Source organism: Odocoileus virginianus, chromosome 5 (genome assembly GCF_023699985.2).
Source record: "Odocoileus virginianus isolate 20LAN1187 ecotype Illinois chromosome 5, Ovbor_1.2, whole genome shotgun sequence".
NCBI classification, from domain to species: Eukaryota; Metazoa; Chordata; class Mammalia; order Artiodactyla; family Cervidae; genus Odocoileus; species Odocoileus virginianus.
In genome coordinates this window covers 28,938,052-28,964,131 of record NC_069678.1, presented here as the reverse complement: position 1 = coordinate 28,964,131, position 26,080 = coordinate 28,938,052, and the positions used below count along the sequence as shown (strand labels likewise).

At 34.4% G+C, this 26,080-nt stretch overlaps 1 protein-coding gene across 1 annotated transcript in view; it reads right to left on the bottom strand.

Moving 5' to 3' along the window:
* The window catches only part of COL11A1 (collagen type XI alpha 1 chain), a 214,344-nt gene that overhangs the window by 45,576 nt on the left and 142,688 nt on the right, over positions 1 to 26,080 (bottom strand). Inside the window, exons 42-46 of the mRNA XM_020906100.2 lie at positions 11,523 to 11,630; positions 5,930 to 6,037; positions 4,969 to 5,022; positions 3,838 to 3,891; positions 3,211 to 3,318 (exon numbers count right to left, since the gene is read on the bottom strand). Of these exons, the coding sequence (XP_020761759.2) occupies positions 3,211 to 3,318; positions 3,838 to 3,891; positions 4,969 to 5,022; positions 5,930 to 6,037; positions 11,523 to 11,630 (432 nt within the window). The remainder of the gene's footprint in view (positions 1 to 3,210; positions 3,319 to 3,837; positions 3,892 to 4,968; positions 5,023 to 5,929; positions 6,038 to 11,522; positions 11,631 to 26,080) is intronic.

The window sequence follows — 26,080 nt, the reverse complement described above, 5'->3', positions numbered from 1 at the left end:
ATTAAGCTCTTATAAACACCACATAAATTAACAATCACATTCCTTATCTCCCACCAACTGTAGTGTACAGTGCATCTGATTTATGATTTCCAAATTGAATGTTATATAAATATTAGTTCATAGTTATATTTCTATAACATGCCTAGTCTGCATTGCCATTTTTATTTATGCATATATTATTATTGATATTAGTTGAGTAGAAACCACCCAATAGAAAAATACTGAAATATTTATCTCTTTTTATGAAGTTTTATTATAGTTCAAGTTCTCCCGCATTGCAGACGGATTCTTTACCAGTTGAGCCACAGGGAAGCCTGAGAATACTGGAGTGGGTAGCCTATCTCTTCTCCAGTAGATCTTCCTGACTCAGTAATTGAACCAGGGTCTCCTGCATTGCAGGGTTATTCTTTACCAACTGAGTTATCAGGGAAGCCCCAAGTTTAGACAGAATATTCTTATTATTCAAATTAGTAGAAACACAATGAGTCAAATTCTTTTCTTGCGGCAACTAAATGTGCAAAATGGCACTCCAGTGTTAATCAGTTTTCAATGTCACAGCTCTTTCCTAAGGAGTAATTTATGCATAGAGAGATTCTGCTATAAGATCTGTTAATTTAAAATCATTTACCTCTTAAATGATGAAACAAATGAATTCAGGCCAAGAGCTCTCATTCTATATGTGTTCTTCATTTGTAGATAAATAGTAAGCGACTACTATATTATTATTATTTATGTCTAATATAATTGCTAACATCTATTCTGCCACAAAGATTCAATTAAAGGATGAAGACGCAATTGTGAGCATGTTAATTACATTAGCATCTTTTCAGATTCCTGATTTAAAGAGGTACTCTGGGAAAATATAATCAATTTTTTGGGGAATTGATTTCTTGAGTCACCTTCATCAAAGATCATATTTCTTACTCTGTGTAAATGAAGACTTTTTAAAATATAATATTTTGCAAATATAAGTTACAAGGTACCTTTTTTAATCATGAGAACAAAATTTCTTAATTATGACTTTATAGAATTCAGAGTAATCAGTTAACTGAACAAGCAGAAAATGAATGGTAATATATACATCAGCAATCTAATTTCTAATGCCTTGTTATTTTCAAATATATGTGCTGCTCATATATGCTGATATATATTGCTCAGGACTTCTTAATTATTATCATATAATAAGTATAAATGTGGTTTCCCTGCTTTCTCAGAGGTAAAGAATCCGCCTGCCAATGCAGGAGACCTGAGTTCAATCCCTGGGTTGGGAAGATCCCCTGGAGAAGGAAATGACAACCCTCTCCAGTATTCTTGCCTGCAAAATCCCATGGACAGAGGAGCCTGGTGGGTTACAGTCCATGGGGTCATAAAGAGTTGGACACAACTTAGCAACTAAACAATAGCAATAAGATTAAAAGGGTTAAATGAAAACATGATATGACTCTTTCATACTACCCAAGTTGAAAAGGAACTATTTTGGCAAAAAAAAATGTAGAAAATTACAATATTATGTTCACTGGTAGACATCCATTGAGGGCTATAACAATAATTGTTATATTTTAATAATGTAACATAATTCTGTACATAATAAGGTACTTAATATTAAAAATTATTATGAACTAGATGATTTAATCATTTCTAAAATTGCTAATGTGGCATAACTAATATCCATATGTACCCAAATATCATTTAAAACAAAATTTTATGATCTTTTAGAGAATCACTAGGTAAGTATCAAATAAGCAAGTGGCAGAAGAAAGCCAAACGTTTCCACATTTTGTAGGAAGCAGTTAACTATTTACTATGCAATGTTTTGCCTAAGAACCCAGTTATAAGCTATATTTAAAGACAATTTCTTGGCCTACAATGTTTTAGAATGTAATACTTCCTAATGGGCTTACTGAAATACAAATTATAATTCTAAATATAAGAAGCTATTTTAAAGATTATTTTAATCATTTAAATTATTTAAATGATTGGAGCTGAAGCTCCAATACTTTGGCCACCTAACGGGAAGAACTGATTCATTGAAAAAGACCCTGATGCTGGGAAAGATTGAAGGCAGGAGGAGAAGGGGATGACACAGGATGAGATGGTTGGATGACATCACTGACTCCAAGGACATGAGTTTGAGCAAGCTCCAGGAGTTGGTTATGGACAGGGAAACCTGGTGTGTTGCAGTCCATGGGGTTGCAGAATGAGACATGACTGAGTGGCTGAACTGAACTGAGTGTTAATTTGTTTATTTTACCTATTGTGAAAGTGTTAGTCACTAGGTCCTTCCTGACTCTTTGTGACCCCATGGATTGTAGCCTGCCAGCATCCTCTGTTTATAGAATTGTACAGGCAAAAATACCAGAGTGGGTAGACATTCACTTCTCCAGGGGAATCTTCCTGACCCAGGGATAGAACCCAATCTCCTACATGATACGTAGATTCTTTATGGTCTGAGCCACCAGGGAAGGGAAGCCCATTTTACCTCATTGATTAACATTTGTTGTTGTCAATTTCTGTTAATAGTTACAATTGTGTGTGTGTGTGTGTGTGTGTGTGTGTGTGTGCGCGCGCGCGCGCGCCCAGTCACTTAGTCGTGTCTGACTTTGCGGCCTCATGGACTAGCCCACCGGCTTCTCTGCCCCTGGAATTGTCCAGGCAAGAATACTGGAGTGAATACCACTTCCCACTCCAGGGGATCTTCCCCATCCAGAGATGGAACCAGTCTCTTGGGTCTACTTCACTGGCAGGAAGATCCTTTACCACTAGCACCACCTGAGAAGCCCCAGTTGTGATTAACAGTTTGCTATTTCTCAAAAGGCTCTTAGTTTCGGCTAGCCATCTGGAGTACTAATTTTCCTGCTATGAGATGTGAAAGAAGCTTTCTAACACTGTGCTTTTAAACATACACTTAAAGAAGCTTGTCATTCATTTTCCATATACAATGAGAATGAAGAAAAGCGGTATTAAACCTAAGGTGGGGCTAAATAATCTCCAGAAGCAGAAACCAAGGCTGATGCGGTTTCAGAAAAATTAATAGTAATTGGTAAAAAGCAGTTAAAGTTCAGATATATGTTTAAGTAAAATGGTCATTATACTTAAAAACCAAGTTTCTAGATAGAAAAAAGGACCTGTGCTTTGTTTTACATCCACCAGAAAACCTGGTGTGAGAAGTAAGTGGGAATGACAGGGTGTGCAATGTAGAAAACATCTTACCTGAAGACCTATGGGACCAGGAGGTCCTGGGAAACCTCTGGCACCCTCATCACCTTTTTGTCCAAACATCCCCTGCTGACCTCTGGGACCGGGCTCACCATCACCTCCCTAGGGAAGACCAATACAAATGATCACAAACTGGAAAAATCATAATTCTGCCATAAGACATCATAAAAATATACTTATTTCTCTTTTAATCAAAGTTGGTCTATTATAAGCAACCAAATAATAAGTAGGTAAAATTTACATTATCTGCTGCAAATATATAGCAGATAAGTTTGTTTTGCTTTATAGTATTTGATTATGGAATATGACTGATTTTGATTTTTCTCATTTTTACTAAGTGAAGTAAGAGCTATGTAACAAGGGAAAATAATGTTCAGAATTTCTTACAAATTAAGTACTTCCCAATTGGTTATTAGCTATCTTCCAATGAAGTCACAGTGTTTTTTGCTTATAAAGATCAACTTGGCTACCTATATTAGATAATTTATACTTGATTCAATGTTAAGCCTACAAACAAACCTATTACCACATGAAACCGAATGATTATGTGACAGTTCATGGGTCTATCTAATCAGAGAACAGTAAGGGCTTAAGATTTGCTGAACAAAGAGGAACACTTACAGCAATTCCAGGGGCACCAACTGGACCTTGAAGACCTGGGGGACCAGGAGGACCCTGAAGTGAGATAAAAATCAGTAAATTTGAAACTGAAGCCATAAGAGCCTCAGTTATACAGTACGCAGCATTTGACTGATCAAAATCTATTAAGCATCTATACAGTTCTTGGGGAAAAAGATTTTTGCATTTAGTGCAGTCAACCGTTATTTATTTTACTTCTTGAGCCTCAGACTTGCTTACTTGCAATCACTTTTAAATTGGCAGTTATTGAAAACATTCTCGTCTGTAATACTGTTGATATTTTAAAAAGGATTTCTATGCTAATATTTGTAAATCATGCCAAAGTTTCACACTTGAAAATTTTCAAAACACCAGATTTCTTTAGTGAGATATCTATGCGTCAAAAAGAGACATGAGAAAGTTTTTTCTAAAAGAAAAATAGGTTGTGGGGAATTCTATATAGACAGAAAGTAATGATATATGAAAACCTGGAATTTTCCTCATATGTAAACACATGCAAATTCAGTGGTATGTATTCAGTAAACCAGAACTCCTTATTCCAAGCAATAGATTTCAGTAGCTTTATGAGTCTTCCATGCATAAACATATTTTCTTAACTGTCCTTTTCTTTTTTTTTTTTTACACAATCAGGCACTATAGAAGATCCAGACACTAGAGTCATGAGATTGTACTGCTCTTTTTCTTAAAACTGCCACACATTGGGTAGAATGTTTGAAGCATAGGCTCTGGAGATGTGGTTGAAGGACTACCAGGGTACCCTTCAGGTTTCCACTAGGTCAATATCTTTTTCATAGCAACACAAAGATGTTATCTGTCTGTAAACCATATGCTATTTGAACCAACAACGTAAAAGCAATGGAGGGAAAAATTGCAGATAGCTTAGCCTCATTCTGAAGTTTTAAGGTTTTAATTATTTCATTTCTTAACACAAAAGTTTGAAAAGAGGTTTTATTAGAATTGACTGAATCTCAAACTGAATAGTTACCACAGAGGTAATATAGTAGTAATATTATAGGGAGACATAAGGAAATAGTAATATGAAAAAATATCCACGGTTAATAGCAAAAGAAATTAAATTAATAATGCCACTTCAATAAGAGGTAGGAAACTCACGTTTTCTCCTTTGTCACCCTTGCTGCCTTTTTGTCCTGGTTCACCAATTTCACCCTGAATTTGAAATATTTGAGTTAAAATTTATATCTAATATGCCATACCTGCCATTGTGTTATGATCACTATCATCTCATGACTAAATTATGTGCTAGCATTTAATGTTACTATTTAAATTGGAAAAGTCTACTGACCACTCTCCTGTATTGACTAATATTGCTGTCTAGAATTGATTAGCAGACAGAAAAGCAAAAGTCAACTGAACTCTGAGGAATATTACAGCTGGGATTTTCAATTCACAAAATCAATTTTGTCTGAAATATCACCAATATAAACTGATAATGGAAATATACTGATTTATATAAAAATATAATTACACATTAATCAAAAATCAATTTATTTTTCTCCTAGTTTTCCAACTGCTAAAGTATAATGCATTATCAGCACACTGGTTAACAAATTTTGTTATATAATTTCACAGTAATGCTAGAAAGTATATTCAATTCAAATACAACACAGCAATACATTTAAAATCAAGAGATTAGAATCTCCACTTACACATTAGTAAAAAATAGAGAAGTACAGGATTATCAAATATGTATGCAGCTCATTCTTAAATTTTAACTCTACAATATCCAAGACACCATGGTTAAATGTATTCAACTAATTACTTTAATTTCACATTTATCTGAGAAACATTAAAAACAGATAAGAGTTTTTGGCATCTGCTAATTTTTCTCACTACCATTGTTCTTGTCTTGTTTAGATCCCACATACTATTTCACAGGAGAATTCTAATTCTAAGCCCCTAAAATAAAACTTCTGAGCACAAGAAAGCTATATTGAAACTTTGAAAAATATATCTTTAGATTTTACATCTAATCTTAAGAAAGATTATATCTAGGATTTTTGAGAAAAAAATTTATTTTTCATAGTATGTACTAACATAAATAAAGAGTACTCACCTTGTCTCCATCTTCTCCAGGGGAGCCAGCAGGCCCCGCAGGCCCCGGGAGACCCACAGGGCCTTGTACCCCATCTCTCCCTGCCGGACCTTGGGGACCTTTTTCTCCCTGCATTGAAAATCCAGCAAGTCATTACTTGGCTGTAAGAAACCTATGAATTTGCCACTCATAATTTATAAGTGAAGCTATAAGAGTCATACCCTGGCTTCCATATTTAACAAGGAAATTGTTTTGATTTTCACTCAAAATGCATTTATTCAGTAGCAAATGATAACATGAAATATCCCGCATTCTTTCATGACTAAGAATACTACTATTGCTAACCATTTATGAATCTGATAAAAAGTAATCAACAACCAATAAAAATAATCAATAGAATTGTTATTTGAACCAGAAATTTTCAAATCAAGCATTATATATTAAAAATCAGATGCTCAATGCTTTTGAAAAGTTACTGACCCTTTATACTGTTCTGTATTGCTACTGAAATAGCTGGGCAGTGGCTGGTAGGCCTCAAAAACCATAAAATGCATTTGCTTATTTGCCCAAATTTATAATATGCTCTATGTGTAGATATTTTTAATTTTTAACAAATGTTTCATGAATTTTTCTAGATTTTTAAATTTTGATTTCATTGCTTTTGATTAGAATGACAAGGTTGTTAGCTTCTTAAAATTTTTTATCTTTTGACATTGGCATTATTTTCCTCTTTTAAAATTTAAGTATACTGTATAATTGAAAAAGTAGGGCTTGGTAATGAAGATGTCAAAAATTCCTTTCCTAAAAGTGAAGACCTCATCAGTTCTTCACAGAGTTATTTTTTGATTGTACTTGGTGGTTCTATCTTTCCTCCTGTTATACAATCTAGGAATCCACGTCGTTAGTTCCTGCCTTTACATTATCCTGGCCCCACTATCTACCCCCCTTCCCTGTCCCTCACCACCTCCTTTCCAAGTTTTATCTCTTGAATATATTTACTTCACTTTATCTCCACCATTAATATCTTATCCAAAAATCCTAGTAGCCTTCCTCTGAACTGTTGAAATACCTCCTTCCTATCTCATGTCTATTCTTACTTCCAAACTATTCCCTATGTTGTAACCATAGAGACAGATAATTTTCCCAACATTCTTTAGTCAATTTACTTGTTTACCATTCCTAAGATAAAGAGCAAGCTACTAGTGCTGTCTCTCCATTACCTGGTTTCTACTCCCTTTGCCATTGCTCTCTATTTCAACTCCTTTAGACCTTTTCTTAAACTTGATGACATATCCTTCCTGTTACTTGGCCTGAGCACGTGTTGTTCATTTGCCTGGAATGCCCCTAGGAGGACCCTCCTCTTAGTTAATTCCTCCTCATCTTTTACATTCCATCATCAGTGCCCTGTCCAAGAAAAGGCTCTGACTCCAGCTGAGGTCTTTCTGTCATAATCTGATATACATCAGTACACTTCTTTATGTCATTAACCAGAGTTTGTAATTACATAGGTACTTAGTGATTCTTTGATTATTTTCCAAAGTGCCATCAGACAATAAACTATGTGAGAGAAGAAACTGTTTTTGTATTCTACTGTATCTTCCTGGCCTGTGGCTCACAGTAGCCATTTAAGGTATATTAGTTGAATTAATCTATTGCTTAATGACAAAAGTAAATATCTATAAAACAAAGTTTACATGTTTATTACTTTATTGGGTTCCATATGAACTCATTTTTCAAAACTATGTCATAATCATCATTTAACAATATCTACAGTGTCACACTGGAGACCTTTTATTTTGTTCAAATTAAATATTACAGTGTCACAAACCTATCTCCACTCATAAAATGTGCTATGCAATTCACAGTGAATGTCACTACTTTGAACACATCAACTGATTCAGATATTTCTCCCTAATTTGAATTTCCTTCAGAATCTGAACTTCAAAAATTGAATCTTTTATATTAGAGTATCTGTAAATTAAACAGACTAATTCTTATCTGCCTTTATTATAGTACACGTGATTGCTTGCCAGGAATCACCTGCTGTTTATTTCTCTTGATCCTGGTATGAGTAGAATCACGGATAACCTTTCAACAGATCTATAACAATCTAAATTTAGATTCTTCATTTTACAACCCTGCAAGATGGTAAATGCCTCCTCTATTATGGATATCTTGGCCCATAACCTACAGGACTACCAGAAACATCACTGATCTCTCCTTAAGCAATGTTTATTTCATCATTTCTACTTCTTCATCAATATTAATAGCTGAATATTACATTAACACTGATAAAATTAGCTAATCATCCCCATGTCCTTTGTTTGACTCTGCATGAACTTATACTTAGCCTTATCCACACCTTTAACTTTCATTATAATTCACCAAATCCATCCCTTCTGATTCAAAAGCTAATTTATGCATTTATTTTCTAGTTATTAATTAATCTTTTAATGAAAACCCTGGTTTACACCCAATGATGATAATCCTACAAAAAGAAAGAATTACAATTTCATCTACTCATCACAAAATATCATGGGTTTTTTTTCAGGGATAAGGAAACAAAGGTTTAGAGATGTTAACTTATCCCAAATAATGAACAAAATAAATAACAGAACTGAGTTCCCAGCTCAATTTTGATTGGCTCAAAGCCAGCAACATTAGTTTATTCTGACATCCTTAACTTTCTCACTTTTCATTGATTATTTCGTATTATTTGTTAAGTAGATAAATATAACTGCATCACAATAATAATGATAATAACCAGAGGCAATGCATTCAATTTTGCTAGTACTCCCACCTCCTGACTCCCTATTCTTCTAGGCTCAAGCTTAACTGAAATGTTCTGCATGCACTTATTCCACTCCTTTATCATCCACCTTCTTTTTGAACCCCACTGCAATTACCTTGAAGTCTTGAATGCCCAGTGGCCAAATCCTGGTCTGTCTTATCTTTTGTTCACAACTTTGAGTATTCTTGATCACTTACAACATTCAACAAAGAAAACTCTTTTCTCTCTTGCTCTCCCTCTTACTGGATCCTTTCAGAACTCTCACCATTACAATTTTCCCTAAAGAGTCTAGATCTTTATTCTCTTCCCTCAATACTGCATCAAATGGAGGCTCAATAATACAGTTCCTACTTCAAACTTATTCTAAATAACCCCCAGATTTGCAATCCTGACATGGATCATTCTCTCTTCAATTATACTTACATGTTCTTGAAACTGAAAATAATGTTTCCTTGTATCTACACCTACTATTGCCTAATCAATTTGTGGTCAATATATTGCCTTCACTGTGTTTTGGATCTGGCATCCCCCCATTTCTATAGCAGTCTCAGATAGATGTATTATCCACATAGCTTCCTAGCTGTAGTCCTTCAATCCAGTACCTCCCTAATACAGTTAGTAGGTTTCTTCAATAATCATTCTTTCCATCAAAATATTTCTATCAATGCACTTAGGTAGAAAAAGTTTTAGCTTTCTTTTCTTTACCTGCTTTTCAGCACCCCCTATTCTTCCAAGCTGCTTATCTGGATGATTAATTTGGGGATACAGATTAGGCTAGTTATTGCCAGAGGTCATATGGATATTCATGGCTCTCATTTTCCATATTCTCCCTTCCAAGGTGGTTGTTTGGTAAGTAAATAGACCAAGGACTTGCCTTTCACAGATCATTATCTTGTCTTTCTTTCTTTATGCAAGTCTTAACCTACTGATAGTTATATGACAAGTTATAATACAAGTTGTTCAGAGGAGTTAAGAATCAAACTTTACATTTGGGTTTAGGAAGAGGTAAAAAGCTTCTCGTAACATCTAAGCCAATATCTCCATCAGTTCTTACTAAACTTCTGCACGGAGGTTTATGAATACTTTCACCCCACACTTCTATAAGAATTTTATGCTACTATCTTTAATCCTGTTTAATAAAAGAATACTAGAATTAACATCTTGGACTTTTTTTCATGGTGGGAATAATTGAGAGAGAATGGATGGACAGAGGATTCTCCTTTCCCTTCTGACTCATACTATCAACTAACACCAAAACCCAGGCCAAATCTTAGCTCTTAAAAAGGCTTTCAATCAATAATTTCTCTTCTACATCAACAAGGTAATTTATTATAACTTTCAATACTTTTCCATATTCTTATCTTCAATATTTTACTTTTTCTTCATAAATTCTAAGTATTTAACCAAGTTAAAACCCAGAATTCAATTATCTTTAGGGAATTCTGGACTTCTCTAATAAGTATTCTATAGCCTCGATTTGCACATAAAGCAATGCATATTCTTTTTCTCTGTATTCATTCTTCATTGTGCTGTGCCAAAATATGAGTGCCCTGGATTTTTGAATGAACTTATATGAAATGTCCTGAATCTATGTGTTTTATATCCCCATCCAGTGCACAGTACACTATAAAGGTTTTATAGACAAATCTTTAGTTTCTGAGATTGGTTGAAAATTATAGAAATTCCAAGAGGGAGACAAAGGACAATTTTTTATGCTTTCCCATTAACATCTCAGAAAACAATGTCTAAATTTTCTTCAAATGTATTTAAAGCTGGAAATGTATCTTTAAAAAATTTACAGAAATTAAAAATGTTTTTTTCTGCCATCCAAAAATTCCATTCACAGGTGATATCATCCTACCCTAATATTCTAAGTGTTTCTAAAAGGTAGTACATTACAGAGAAAGTCATTGTAATTTGAAAATACTAAAAAAAAATCACAAACATTAAGGTCAATGGACAGTGAAAACAACATGCTAAATCAGACTCAACTTGCTAAAACTAAGGCCTTAGTGATAAAAAGGTATTTTGAAGATTATAGGCTTAAACTAAATTATATATGTCAAGACATATACACAAAAGTATTGAACTCATATTTTTGCTTATGATGGTCAGCAACTTTGACATACATTTACTGAGTTTTTGCTTTAATCATGGAGGATGAGAGAATGCTTTAACTTTCTTTTTGGAAAATTAATATGATTAAATCAAAAACAGTAACAAAATTAGGAAAGAAACCTTGATGATGAAACATAAATCTAATGAATACAATACATTGATTATTTAAATATACATTTTTTTAAATATAAAATTTTTAAACAGTAGATATAAGATAAAATAATTGACTGGATGTTTTCCACCTCTTTCACTGTAGATCAAAACACAAATTACATAAAAAAGGGCAGCCGCTTCCTATGTGTTTCACTTACAGACTATGAAAGTGATTGGAAATGAAGTTGTATAATGGAAATGAAGTATAGTTTTGTACAGGAGTGAGCAGTGCATACTTTTCTAACTCTATGCTGTATAGTTTTAATCAAAAGCCCAATTTTATCTTTTAAAAGGAGCAAAATCAGAAGCTTTTACATTAATAATATCCAATTCCCTCACAGGTATTAGGGTTTCATAAAGTGTGGAAAATGTCATCTTACTTAATTAAATTTGAGGTTTTCTGTATTATAAATACAAAAAGAAGTGTGTTTACATGACAGGCACATATGCAGAAAGAATGCAGTGGAATATGAAGAGCTAATATCCTTTAATAAAAAGTAATAACTTGTGCAGGGTGGCAGTATAATATATTTCCTCCTTGAAATTACTTACTGGAGCACCTTTCTCTCCAGCTGGACCAGGGGGACCCTGGGGTCCTGGCCGCCCTGGCAAACCAATTGGGCCAGCTGTTCCTGCTGATCCACGTTCTCCTGGTGAGCCCTAATACAGGGGAAAAAGGTTTGTTATTAAAGATGGAAAAAGAGATACTTAGGAATCACTTATTCAGTACTGCCATCTTATAGTTTGTGTAACATAAAAGTCACTTTCAGATAATTTTAAAATCTCAGAATACTCCTCACAATTTAAAAGATTAAATTCTAGCCCCAATATTAAGCACAGATACTAAAGTTAAGAAATATTGATAAGAAGAATTTCAAAATAATATATCTTTAACATTTTACAAACATTTTCTTTTTCATTTAAGTGTTCATAATTTTTCACAATGCTTTATGACATAAATGCAACAGTACCCTACTATACAATTTTCTCCCTGTATTATCATGGATTGGCAGGTTACACTGTCTAAGACTAGCATTTTCAAAATGATTTTTGTACCTCACCTTAAACTCGCTTCAATCACAATTTCTAAGTCCTAAAAATAAGTTCACTGCATTGATATACAAATATAATTTTTTACATAATAAAAAAGTTTAATAATCACTATCCCAGAGCTTGGATTTTTCCAAGAAAATAAGTCCTTAAATTTATCTTATAGTCCTGTAGGGATCATTTGGTTTTATTATGAACACTAGACAGATAATTCACATTTGAGTAGATATGTCCATTTGAATTTCAAAATAGATGCCATATGTCTTCACTTATTTTGTTTTTGAAAAACCTAATATGTAAAATTTTAGAAAGTGTAGATACTATATTTATGTTAGTTATCTTATCAAAAATTTTAAAAAGTATTATTTAAAGCAAAAATAAAAGAAATGCAAACATAGATCTACTAAGTCATATAAAGCTCAAAGTTACTTTTACATCTTCAATTTTATTTAATGAAAGATAACAAGAATACTGTCTTTAGATTAGATTCCTAGATGTGTGGCTGTTATAATTTATTCTTTTAATTCAGGATTGAACTAAATGTGAAATATTAGAAAATATGATTTTTAGCAGATTCTCTTAATAATTAAGAAGTCTAGATAATATTATCATTTTAAAACTCAAATGATTTAAAAAGCTGGAAAATGCAGTACTTTCACATTTGTAACTAATATTATTCTGCCTATGTAATTAGAAATAATTTTATTTTACAAATATGAATTACTGACTTTGTTCTAATTTCTATTTTTATTAGCTAGGACACTAATTACATATGAACATAAAAACAATGATAATGACAACCGCTTGTGTTAACATAGTGCTTTACAATTTAAAAGTCAGTTTCACATTTATTTGTCACTTTACTCCAGAAAGATTCTGTGGAGCTTTTGGTGCAGCTGTAGGATCTTCCCGACTCAGGAATCAAACCTGCACTGAAGGCAGATTCTTTACCAACTGAACTAGCAGGGAAGCCCAGGAATAGAATAACAGTCTTAAAAGATGAAGAAAATAAGAGATTAAGTGTCCTTCCCATAATCAGGGTACTACTCATGGGCAACTCTGACCAAGGACTCTTCCCTGAGCTTTTTCCACAAAGCCACCCATTGCTTCTCGGAAATAAAGACATTAACAACTCTCAGGGGCTATCAAATTGGAATTTCTCTAAATATGGCACCTATTCAATTTTATTGAACTATTCCTTGATTGCAGAGGATTACAAGACTATTTCTGTCTTATAATATACATCAAGGCTGTATACTGTCACCCTGCTTATTTAACTTACATGCAGAGTACATCATATGAAATGTCAGTCTGGATGAAGCACAAGCTGGAATCAAGATTGCCAGGAGAAACATCAATAACCTCAGATATGCAGATGACACCACCCTTACGGCAGAAACTGAAGAAGAACTAAAGAGCCTCTTGATGAAAGTGAAAGAGGAGACTGAAAAAGTGGGCTTAAAGCTCAACATTCAGAAAACTAAGATCATGGCATCTGGTCCCATCAGTTCATGGCAAATAGATGGGGAAACAATGGAAACAGTGAGAGGCTTCTTGGGGGGGGGCCTCCAAAATCACTGCAGATGGTGACTGCAGCCATGAAATTAAAAGACACTTGCTCCTTGAAGAAAAGCTATGACCAACCTAGACAGCATATTAAAAAGCAGAGACATTAGTTTGCCAGCAAACGTCTGTCTAGTTAAGCTCTGTTTTTTCCAGTAGTCATGTATGGATGTGAGAGTTGGACTATAAAGAAAGCTGAGCACCAAAGAATTGATGCTTTGGAACTGTAGTGTTGGAGAAGACTCTAGAAAGCCCCTTGGACTGCAAGGAGATCCAATCAGTCCATCTTAAGGGACATCAGTCCTGAATATTCATTGGAAGGACTGATGCTGAAGCTGAAACTCCAATACTTTGGCCACCTGGTGTGAAGAACTAACCTACTAGAAAAGACCCTGATGCTGGGAAAGATTGAAGGCAGGAGGAGAAGGAGACAACAGAGGATGAGATGGTTGGATGGCATCACCAATTCAATGGACATGAGTTTGAGTAAGCTCCTGAAGTTGGAAAATGGACAGGGAAGACTGGTGTGTTGCAATCCATGGGGTGGCAAAGAGTTGGACACAACTGAATGACTGAACTGAACAGAACTGAACTGACGAGACTATTTACTATGTAATTTCTTGACATTTTTCTGGCTAAATACACAAGCTACATAGAGTACTTTTTTATTTTGTGAGGTATCTGAAAATTAAAACAATTAAAATGAATAGAGATGATACAAATTTTAAATTATTGGGAACAACTTAAGATAACACTAGGAAACTAATTTTGTCTCTCATTTTCTTTAAGACTAACTGGACCACTGTTATGGTTGTTTCATTATAGGATATTTTAAACTTAGGAGATAGAAATCATTTGAGAAACTACTAAAAGTATGGTTAAAAAAATCATGGAATTTGAACTTGATATGAACAAGTGACATTTTTGAGCTATAATAAGTATATATTTTAAAAACAAACTCAGGAATTGTTGTGCAGTTGGATAATAATTAATCAAGTTATGTGAAAATTTTATTTTTATCAATCACATTACTCAAATATGAAAGAAAAACAATAGCAAAGGAAAATTTCATTTAGTATTTTTTTAGATAACAAACATCTGTTCTCTATGAAAATGTTATTTTTAATTTAATAATATTAAAATATTTTATGTAAAAAAGTAAACCACAAGCGGTGTGACTGTTAACCAGGTGTCAGGACTTTGGGTGAATGATACCAGAGACCAGTGCAGAAAATAAAAAGGAGAATAGAATCCTCTGAGTGCATTTAACAGGTACAGTCCTAAAAGCGAAAGGAATCCAAAGATCAGTCTTAGCAGTGACAGAGAAGTCAAAGAGTAAAACTGGAGGAAGGGAAGGGCAGGAGAGATAGTAAGATGGACAACGTGTGAGAGAGAAAGGAGGAGGAAGAAAAGGAGAAAAAGAAGAGCAAGGACACTGAAATTGAGAGAAACACAAAGGTGTGCCCTGAATTACAGAAAAGAGAGGAAGAAAACGTTCAGTAATGAAAGTAGTCTTTTTTGGTAAAAGTAAACAGAAGGGTCACAAGTGGCTAAGTGGTAAATAATCTGCCTGCCAATGCAGGAGATGCAAGAGATGCAGGTTTGATCCTTGAGTTGTGAAGATCCTCTGGAGGAGGAAACGGCAACCCACACTCCAGAATTCTTGCCTGGAGAATGCCATGGACAAAGGAGCCTGGCGGGCTACAGTCTATGGGGTCACAGAGTCAGATGCAACTGACCACACACACACAAACAGAAGACAATATACAGTGTGACTAGAGTGATTCTTTTTCATTCCAAGAAAACACTATCATCCCCAAAGATTAGTCTTTACTTATCTGAAAATCTAATTTCTCTAGGATCAATGTGTATGTAAGGTGGCTGTATTGCATTTTTAACATTTTACCTATAAAATCTCACACAAGCATTACTACCTATTAGAGTTATCAATCTAAACTAAGTATCCAATTTAAGTGCTGGGATATTTCATTTGCAATTGATGATACAAGTTGTAAAGAGATACATTTTAACTTCTCAGGCCATGAAATCTTTCTCTTTGATCCTGTTTTAAATTTAAATCCCAGCTTTTCAAAGACTACCTGAGGAAGACATCACTTTAAACTGTGTTGAGATTGACAGCTATGAGACCAAAATGATAAAAGAAGAGATTCATTAGAAAGCAGAAGTGTATTTTAAGAGAATTTATTATTTTCCAACTAATATCCTACTAAACACTTATTGTATTAAGTACTTTACATGTGCAATATAATTTAACTCCTGTGCAACTTATTTCTCAGGTAAAGGCCGTAAGGCTCAGGGTCTCACTCATGTGCCCTATTTAAGTTTCTTCCTGCAATGCAGAGTACTTCATAATGGTGAAGAAAAAATTCCTAATTGTTTGTACCACTATAATTCACACATATTACATTAAATTTTAGTAAGTATAAGAAATAGAGGTCAATTAAAGCCACTTGTACCAGAATAAGCTCATGTCAGTTGAATAATTTGTAAAATGAGAAAGAATTAATGGCAGTGCTTATTACCTTTTTCCAAATAGTCATACAGTTCATTTGAACTGTGCTATATAAAATTCAATAGAAATTTTGTTCTTTGGCACTATTGCTTATTATTTTATTTTAGTTTTCACAATGAAGAATTATTTTTAGTTTTGAGAACTATTTAACACATGTGACAAAACAGGACTTTTTCAATACCTTCCAACTCTGATTTCCCCTTTCTTATATGTAGAAATATGTGAAATCAGTGAAAGAGGAGAGTGAAAAAGCTGGCTTAAAAGTCAACATTCAAAAATCTAAGATCATGGCATCTGGTTCCATCACTTCATGGCAAATAGAAGTGGACAAAATGAAAGCAGTGACAAGGTTTATTTTATTGGGCTCCAAAGTAACTATGGGGAGTGTCTGTAGTCATGAAATTAAAAGATGCTTGCTGCTTGGAAGGAAAGCTATGACAAACCGAGACAGTATATTAAAAAGCAAACCATCGCTTTGATGAAAAATGTCCGTAACCAAAGCTATGGTTTTTCCAGTAGCCAAGAACGAATGTGAGAGTTGGGCCATAAAGAAGGCTGAGTGCTAAAGAATTGATGGTTTCAAACTGTGGTGATGGGGAAAACTCTTGATAGTCCCTTGGGTTGCAAGGAGATCAAATAATCAATCCTAAAGGAAATTGGCCCTGAATATTCACTGGAAGGACTGATGCTGAAGCTGAAGCTCCAATACTTTGGCCACCTGATGTGAAGAGCTGACTCACTGGAAAAGACCCTCATATTGAGAAAGATTGAAGGCAAAAGGAGAAGAGGGTGGTAGAGGATGAGATGGTTAGATAGTATCACTGACACAGTGGACATGAATTTGAGCAAACTCCAGGAGAGAGTGATGTACAGGGAAGCCTGGCATGCTGCAATCCTTGAGGTCAAGAGTTAGACAAGACTTAGCAACTGAACAACAACACATATACAGAAGTCTAAACAGTGTGAGTTCATGCATTTTCTGAGAACATATTTATCCTTTATCTTCTCAGAAAAATATTAATATAATCACACTCAAGACATTTTGTTTTCCTTTATATTTTAGATTGTTAAGTGAAAATTGTTTCTTAAAATACTAAATCCCTCCTTATCCCTCTAAGACAATTGTGCCCATTTTTAAATCTGATCGTTTGGTCCCATTTATCTTCTCCCTTGGACAGTTCTTGGTCTTTTCCTGTGCTATTAAAATTCCAACCACTCTTTATGCTCAGGATGACAACCTCCTCTCCCCAAAGTTGTATTATTCTGAGAATTTAAATCATGAGACATCATTCTAAATATTCCTTACACAGTTACCATTGTACCCTAGGTTTTCTACTATTATTTTCTGAAGGCATTAATGTAGCATTTGTAACTAAATTTTGTCCTGCAAATACTCATGATTTGATTTCATCATGAATATTTCCAAAGCTTAAAGTATTAACTGTATGTATTACATAACTATAAGTAATAATATACTTAAGAACATAATGATACAATTAGATATATGCACTGGTCTTTTATAAATTATGGATATGTTAAAAAATTTGATTCCTAAATAAACTCATGTGTAGTCAGTAGAAATTTACCAGATTTGCAGATGACTATCAATTGAATATGTACTTTCCACAGAGTATGTGGTATATAATTGAGAAATATGAATTATCTTAACAGGACACATTATAACTGACACATGAAAATAACTCACAACTTTTACTTAAGAAAAAAATGCTTGCTAATTTTATAGTGAAGTATATTTAATATCCAAAAATAATCAAATAAATATTTTCACATATATCAAGCAAAGAAATAATGCTAATTTGAATCAATGATAATATGTATAGTTGGTAGATATTATATACTACCTTTATTACAAACTTAACTATTTTAATTACTCCCTGAAGCATTCCTAATATTAAATTTCGGATTGTCATCTTGCTTGTGAAACCTGCATTAAGATTAACAATAAAAACATTTTGCTTCCTTGTAGTTAAAAAAAATTGCTTATAATCTTGTCACAGCTCATTAACTATGAAACAGTGGATAAAAACAAGAAGATACATTTCCAATGAATATTTGTGCCCTAAAGTACAACTGCAATTTCCTTTCCCATTAGTTATTTCAAACATATTATGTCTAGATATTTTTGATAGCAATATATTCTGCAATGATTTTATTTTACGTATCTATAAATGGAAAAGTGAAAATCTCTTATGATACCTAGTGGTTAAACACATGCTATTACAAACTTACAAATCTGTTTTTTCTGGCATTAATGTATTGATACATATAAAGTCTGTCTTAAACTTTGAATGCAACAGATATTGGAGTACTATACATGAACAGCTTTATTTCAGAAGTAGATATGCAATCTCAAATGATTGTAGAAGTGAAATTTTATAAAAGAGAAAATTAAGATAAAAATTGATATGTAGTATATCTAAGACTGCACAATTAAGAGCAGAACTTTTCCCACAAAATAGTAATTTTAATCCTAATTTAACTTTTTGTTTATGTACTCAACTATATAGCAGTGATACTGTCCCATCAAAACTGTTTAACTGGAGAGAAAAAGAGGCTACAAGCTATAAAAATATTTCCTCAATTTAAATTGCAATGAGCATAGATAAATTAAAAGCTTCCCAGATGGCACTAGCGGCAACCAACCCCCGGGCCAGTGCAGGACACTTAAGAGATGGGGGTTACATCTCTGAGTGGGGAAGATCTCTTGGAAAAATAAATGGCAACCCAGTCCAGTATTTCTGCCTGAAAAATCCCATGGACAGAGGAGCTGGCAGGCTCCATAGGGTCACAACTTAAGCGACTTAGCACAGCAAAGGTGTATAAAGAATTATAGAAATTATGATGGACTAATATCATTAAGTATTCTGTTATTTTAATACTAAATAGCAAGCACTAACTGAAGATTGGACATTTGCCTATTTTTTAAAAACAGAGGAATTTACATTTTTCTAATCAGTGACCTTTCTTTAAGTTTGTGTTAGCTTTATCTTGTTCTGAAGTCCTTTTCCCTAAACTTTGCAATGGTAATAAAACAAAAGTCAACAGTATCAGCTTATTTCCTTGGAGCAGTGAGAATAGCGATTATTTTTCTAACTCTTCACATACAGGAGAACACCAGATAAATATTTTCTGTTATGTTCACTAGGTGTTTCATATTCTGAGGAGCATTTGTATAGGAAAAAGGTAATCAGAGAAATCATCTCATATGCATTCAGTTAAAAGGCAGCCCACTAGAGAGAAGGGGAAAAAGAAAAGAAAACATAAATACAAGTTCTTAGGAGAAGAGCTAGCTACACAAGTACGAAGCAAAAAAAGAAAAAAGTCTAGCACTCTCTTTTTAAAGCCAAGTTAATCTTCATGGCAAGACTAGTTTGAGGTAATTCTCAATCTCCAGATTACATGTATTTGAGATCAGATAAGCTGAAAACTGATGCTTTTGAACTGTGGTGTTGGAGAAGTCCCTTGAGAGTCCCTTGGACTGCAAGGATATCCAACCAGTCCATCCTAAAGCAAATCAGTCCTGAATATTCATTGGAGGGACTGGTGCTGAAGCTGAAACTCCAATACTTTGGCCACCAGATGCGAAGAACTGACTGATTGTATAAGACCCTGATGCTGGGAAAGATTGAAGGCAGGAAGAGAAGGGGACAACAGAGGATGAGATGCTTGGATGGCATCACTGACTCAATGGACATGAGTTTGAGTAAACTCTGGGAGTTGGTGATGGACAAGGAGGCCTGGTGTGCTGCAGTCCATGGGGTCACAAAGAGTCAGACATGACTGAGAGACTTAACTGAACTGACTGAAGCTGAAAATTCAGATAAAATATCAAGCATTACTAGAATTTAAAACATAAGTACTCAAAGACTAAGTGAAAGTCTTACAATGTCTCAGTCTTCAGTCACTGATCCCACACCATCTCTCTACTTGACTAATCCTGATTGCATGCCCCCTAAGGTCTATGGATCCCAAAATAGAAAGTGTGCTTTATCTTTCAAAAGAATAACATGTGACCCAGTTAGTAAGTGAAATCCTTCTAAACACTTGTCTAGCTCCTTGTTTGAGGAATAAGTAAAAAGCCAGTAAAGAAGAAGGTTCTCTGGAATAAGAGGTGGGGGAAAATTAGAATAGGAATTATGATAAGAAAGGCATATACAATTCTAAAGAAGAGATATGAAACCTTGGACATTTACCTTCTAGCAGCTATGTATCTGGCCCCTCCCATATACACTCTCCAAATTAATTCCCACTTTTCTAAGGGGTAGGTGTGAAAGTGAGAAATGTGGTTGTAAGGACAAAGGGCTCTTAATATCACACTATTAAATTTTTTAAATTCTTCTTATTTTTAGAGAAATAAATGTTTGCAATGAGGGGATTTTTTAAAAAATTATTATTATTTTCATCTTCTGGCCATGCCATGTGGCACATGGGATCTTAGTTCTCTGACCAGGGATCAAACTTGTGCCCCCAGCATCGGCAGATCAGAATCTTATCCACTGGACCTCCAGGAAAGTCCTTGAGGGGATTTTTCTTTTCAGAAAAATAAAAATACGAGGGAGAGATTATTCAGGGAATACATTTTCCTTGATTTGCTTTATGAAATATATCAGTGGTAAATGCAAACTGAGAGCTTGTTTGCATAATCTATCTGTATATACTGTATGTTAACATAAATATAAAATGTTTACTCAGTCTGTGTTTAATATATGGGAAAAATGCTGTGCTGCCTTCCTCTCTTGTGGTTCAGTCTCTTGCTTCTTCCTGCCTTCTGCATGTGCGCATCAAGACGTCCACTTAGTCAGTAAACCCCCTGAGAGGAAAAAACATGCCCTCCTTTGATGGGCATCTATTACCAGCTTTTGTGTATATCATCATGCATACAGAGAGCATTTGGTTTAGGCCAGACTTCAGAAGCTCAAAGGAACAGTATCCTGTTGGGATAATTTTGTTCGGCTTGAGCAGTAGCACTAAAAACTGCTTCTCAATATGCATACACGCCTAGTAGCTAGACCTTCAGAGAACTTTGATGATGAAATATCAGTTTTTTGCACTGAACACTTCGAGACTAAGTCAAACCCATAAGAAACTTGCTTTTCATAAATAAAACTGATTATTATTTGTATTTTGAACTCTAACATAATTCCTTTAGGGAAAAATCGTTGTTTTTAACCCTCCTTTCTTTGTTCTTTTAATAGATTACTCATTATTTACTATGTTGTTTTATCTGTTTCACATCCATCTTCTTCAGAAAACTATAAGCTCTATGCAGGAAATGTCCATTTAATGAATCTGTAAAATTTCAGCTTAATAGATTGAATGGCATATTCATTATTCAATTTTTCATAGGAAAAGACTCACAGCAGTTTACAAGGGAGACATAACTAAAAGATAATATAAATAAGAAATGTTAAAAAAAGAAATGTAGGCAAGAAAAATAAGTAAGCAAATAACTTTTTTATTGGCAAAAAATAGGACTATCAGTATTAGTAATCTAAAAATTCATACTAGGAACCTAGTTTAGAGACTATGCTTTTCCTAAATGCAGGTTACAATCCATGGATGGTTTATGAAGTCAATGTAATAGGTCTTGTCTAGTATTTTGAAATTTTGTAATTATAATAAAATAAAATATATAATACTAAGGTACATTATATGTACTTCTTGTATAGAATTCAATGCAAAAAGTTACAAAACAGTCATAAAACAAGTTATCTTCTCTACTATGTTTCAAATTTGAGTCTATTATTTCTGTAAGCCATAGCTAAAAAAAGAAATTTAATTTTTGTAACAATTAAAAGAAAAAAAAGATTTCTTCAGAGGATACTCATAATAAGAGCCCTGCATAAAAGTGTTCCATATCCTTGAATAGATGCTTTTGGTTGATACAACTCTACACATTAGAGTTTCTCTAAATACAAACCAAGGGCATCATAGCTAGACCTATCAGAGTTCTGTGAATCCATTTCTATAGGCTTTCATGACAATGTGATACAAGTAGTATGGCCTATGTTTCCAACTGAATAGATTATGAATAAAAGAATAGATGTAAAATATATTTATGAATGGATACAAATATAGATGGATGACTATTAAATATATTTTGCTTTGTGTGGGTCAGAATATATTGAAAAGCTCTGATATTTCAATGTCACTTTTTATTAACATTGCAAAATAGAGTCTACTATCTTTTTTGACAAAGAGGTCAGCACTTCTTACTCTTTGTTTTTACTATCAATTGCAACATCTGTTGGATCATCAAAAAAGCAAGAGACTTCCAGAAAAACATCTACTCTGATTTATTAACTACCCCAAAGCCTTTAACTGTGTGGATCACAATAAACTCTGGAAAATTCTTAAAGAGATGGGAATACCAGACCACTTGACTTGCCTACTGAGAAATCTGTGTGCAGGTCAAGAAGCACAGTTAGAACTGTAGATGGAACAACAGACTGGTCCCAAATTGGGAAAGGAGTGTGTCAAGGCTATATATTGCCACCCTGCTTGTTTAACTTATATGCAGAGTACATCATGTGGAATACCTGGCTGGATGAAGCATAAGCTGAAATCAAGGTTGCTGGGAGAAATATCAATAACCTGAGATATGCAGATGACACCACCCTTTTGGCAGAAAGTGAAGAACTAAAGAGACTCTTGATGAAGGTGAAAGAGGAAAGAGAAAAAGCTGGCTTAAAACTCAACATTCAGAAAACTAAGATCATAACATTTGGTCCCATCAGTTCACGGCAAATAGATGGGGAAGCAATGGAAGCAGTGATAGACTTTATTCTGGGGGGCTCCAAAATCACTGTAGATGGTGACTGCAGCCATGAAATTAAAAACACTTGCTCCTTGGAAGAAAAGCTATGACCAAACTAGACAGCATATTAAAAAGCAGAGACATTACTTTGCTAACAAATGTCCATCTAGTCAAAGCTCTGGTTTTTCCAGTAGTCATGTATGGATGTGAGAGTTGGACTATAAAGAAAGCTGAGTACCGAAGAAATGATGCTTTGGAACTGTAGTGTTGGAGAAGACTCTTGAGAATCCCTTGGAAAGCAAGGAGATCCAACCAGTCCATCCTAAAGGAAATCAGTCCTGAATATTCATTGGAAGGACTGATGCTGAAGCTGAAACTCCAATACTCTGGCCACCTGTTGCGAAGAACTAACTCATGGAAAAGACCCTGATGCTGGGAAAGATTGAAGGCAGGAGGAGAAGGGGATGACAGAGGATGAGATGTCAGTATCACCAACTCAATGGACATGAGTTTGAGTAAGCTCTGGGAGTTGGTGATGGAAAGGGAAGCCTGTTGCTGCAGTCCACGGGATGGCAAAGAGTCAGACACGACTGAGTGATTGAACTAAGCAAGATGATACCATAAATCTTCTAAAAAAAAAAGAGAGAGAGAGAATTACCATAAACAAATTTTCTGAATAAATTATAGTTTTCATCTAGAAAATCAATAATTTTTGGTCTAAATCTTGGTAATTTGAAATGAAACAATTCAAAATCAAACTTCACATGCATGTAGTTTATTTAAATGGAGTAAACTAAGGCTTGTTTAGCATTTGTTATGGAGTAGGAGTTGAATGGAGAAGGCAATGGCACCCCACTCCAGTACTCTTGCCTGGAAAATCCCATGGACGGAAGAGCCTGGTAGGCTGCAGTCCATGGGGTTGCGAAGAGTCGGACATGACTGAGCGACTTCACTTTCACTTTTCACTTTTATGCATTGGAGAAGGAAATGGCAACCCACTCCAGTGTTCTTGCCTGGAGAACCCCAGGGATGGGGTCACACAGAGTTGGACACGACTGAAGTGCCTTATTAGTAGCCGTAGCAGCAGAAGTTGAATACCCGAGTAGGTGGCCATTTCCTTCTCCAGGGGCTCTTCCCAACCGAGGACTGAACCTACATCTCCTGCATTGGCAAGCAGATTCTTTACCATGTGAGCCACCAGGAAAGTCCCTTCCTTCACTTCACTTTTATTTCATGCAGTAGGAACCTCATCATGAATCTCTTTACAATATTTTATAGCAATTACAATAGCATAAAGCATAATCAATGTGGATGATGTCTTTCCTTCTAGTGGCTCCTTTTCCAAATTTAAGGAAGAATTTTAATTTGTTGATGCCTTTAGACTTGGATATGTTAAATTATTGTTAAGGATAGATTTTAATTCCAAAAAAATAAACTCACAGTCAGAATTTGTAGAGCATTTCTATCAGCAATGTATAAAAGCATTTTAAAATCTTTTGTTGCTACTAAGAGGCTTTGAGCTTTTATGTGAGAGTTTAGTGTTTGTTGTTCCTGACCAGGTGAAACTGACCACGGCATCACTAAACAGTCACTCCCACAAGGACACAAGCTTGAAGTCATCATTCTGTTTTCATCTTCCTCACTACCCATATCCAATCTTAGGAATAAATCCTACCATCCTGCCTTCCTAGTGTTTGTTGCATCTGCACTGGGCACTGACTTCCTGCTGTCTTATATTGGCTCACTCCTTTATCATGACATTGATCACTGAAATTTTATGCTCAACAAGTCTCTCTCCTCTTTGTTATATATATTATACACTAATGACAACTTTTCCCCTAAAACTTTATTAAATGTGTTTACTACAAAACACTTTATTGCAGTTTTCATAGTCCACTTACTCAAAAAAAATCCAAATCTTCAAATTATTTCGGTTTGGCATTTTAGAACTTCAGTAATCATATGACATATATTTTAGCATTACATTATGAAAATACGTAGCAGAGTACCTGCATCCTAGAAAGAATTCATCATGGTCTGGTCCTTCTCTAAGGTGCCCACTTTGGTAAGACCAGATGTTCCCTAAACACCTTATTCCTTTCCTGATATCATTCTCTTGATCTTACATAGTTTTGTAATCATCTATACTCTGTGAAGTCAAATTCAAGGACCACTTCCTGCCTGACACTTCTACTGATTTCTTTTCCCCTGCCCTTGAATAATTAATATTTGTTGTTTGTATATCATTAGGTATTTAATCACTGGCTGACTTATAGTGCTATTTAGTTTTAAGTCTCTTAAAGGTGTATATTCTCTGCAGCTTAATTGTACACTGGGAAGTAAGTAGAAACTGCCAAATAAACAGTTCTTGATGCTAAATGAATGAATATTAGATCTTTTAAAAGTCATATTTACTAAGTTCTTTCAAATGTAATCAGATAATCATTGATTTTTATCCGGTTAAATTATATCTCTATCTCCTGGTCGTATTATGTACCTTATAAATATATTAATTTCAACTGTCCAAAGAACTGAGATAACATTGTTTGCTTGGGTCCTAAAAATAACTTTAAACAACATAAATGCTGTGCTCATGATTCAGGTTTCACAGATGCATCACCACTGATCTTAAAAAATGAATCCATATTATGAAATAAAATTCTCTTTAGAATCTAAAGTTCTGGGTAAATTGCATTGCACTGAAAATTTTGAAGATTCTACCTATGCTCAAACTGGCTTCCAGTTGGCTTAGTGATAAAGAATCCACCTGCCAATGCAGGACTCACCGAAATGTGGGTTTGATCCCTGGGTCTGGAAGATACTCTGGAGGAGAAAATGGCAACCCGTTCCAGTACTTTGGCTGGGATAACCTCATGTACAGAGGAGCTTGGTGGGCCACAGTTCACAGGGTCACAAACAGTCAGACACAACTGAGCATGCATGTAAACATCTATGCTCAAATTTAAGCACTTCTGTCTTATTCAAATATTTTTCCTACTAGTGCTACCACCACTAACTTATCAGCATATCTTAAAATGTTCTATATTTTTTTGACTATCAAATATTATTTTTCTTTAAAAAATTTTTATCAAATATCCATACCACCATAATCATTGTAATATGACATCTGTATGCTCTCAGATTAAATATATGTTAATCAATCTGCCAAAGAGTATATTTTTTTTA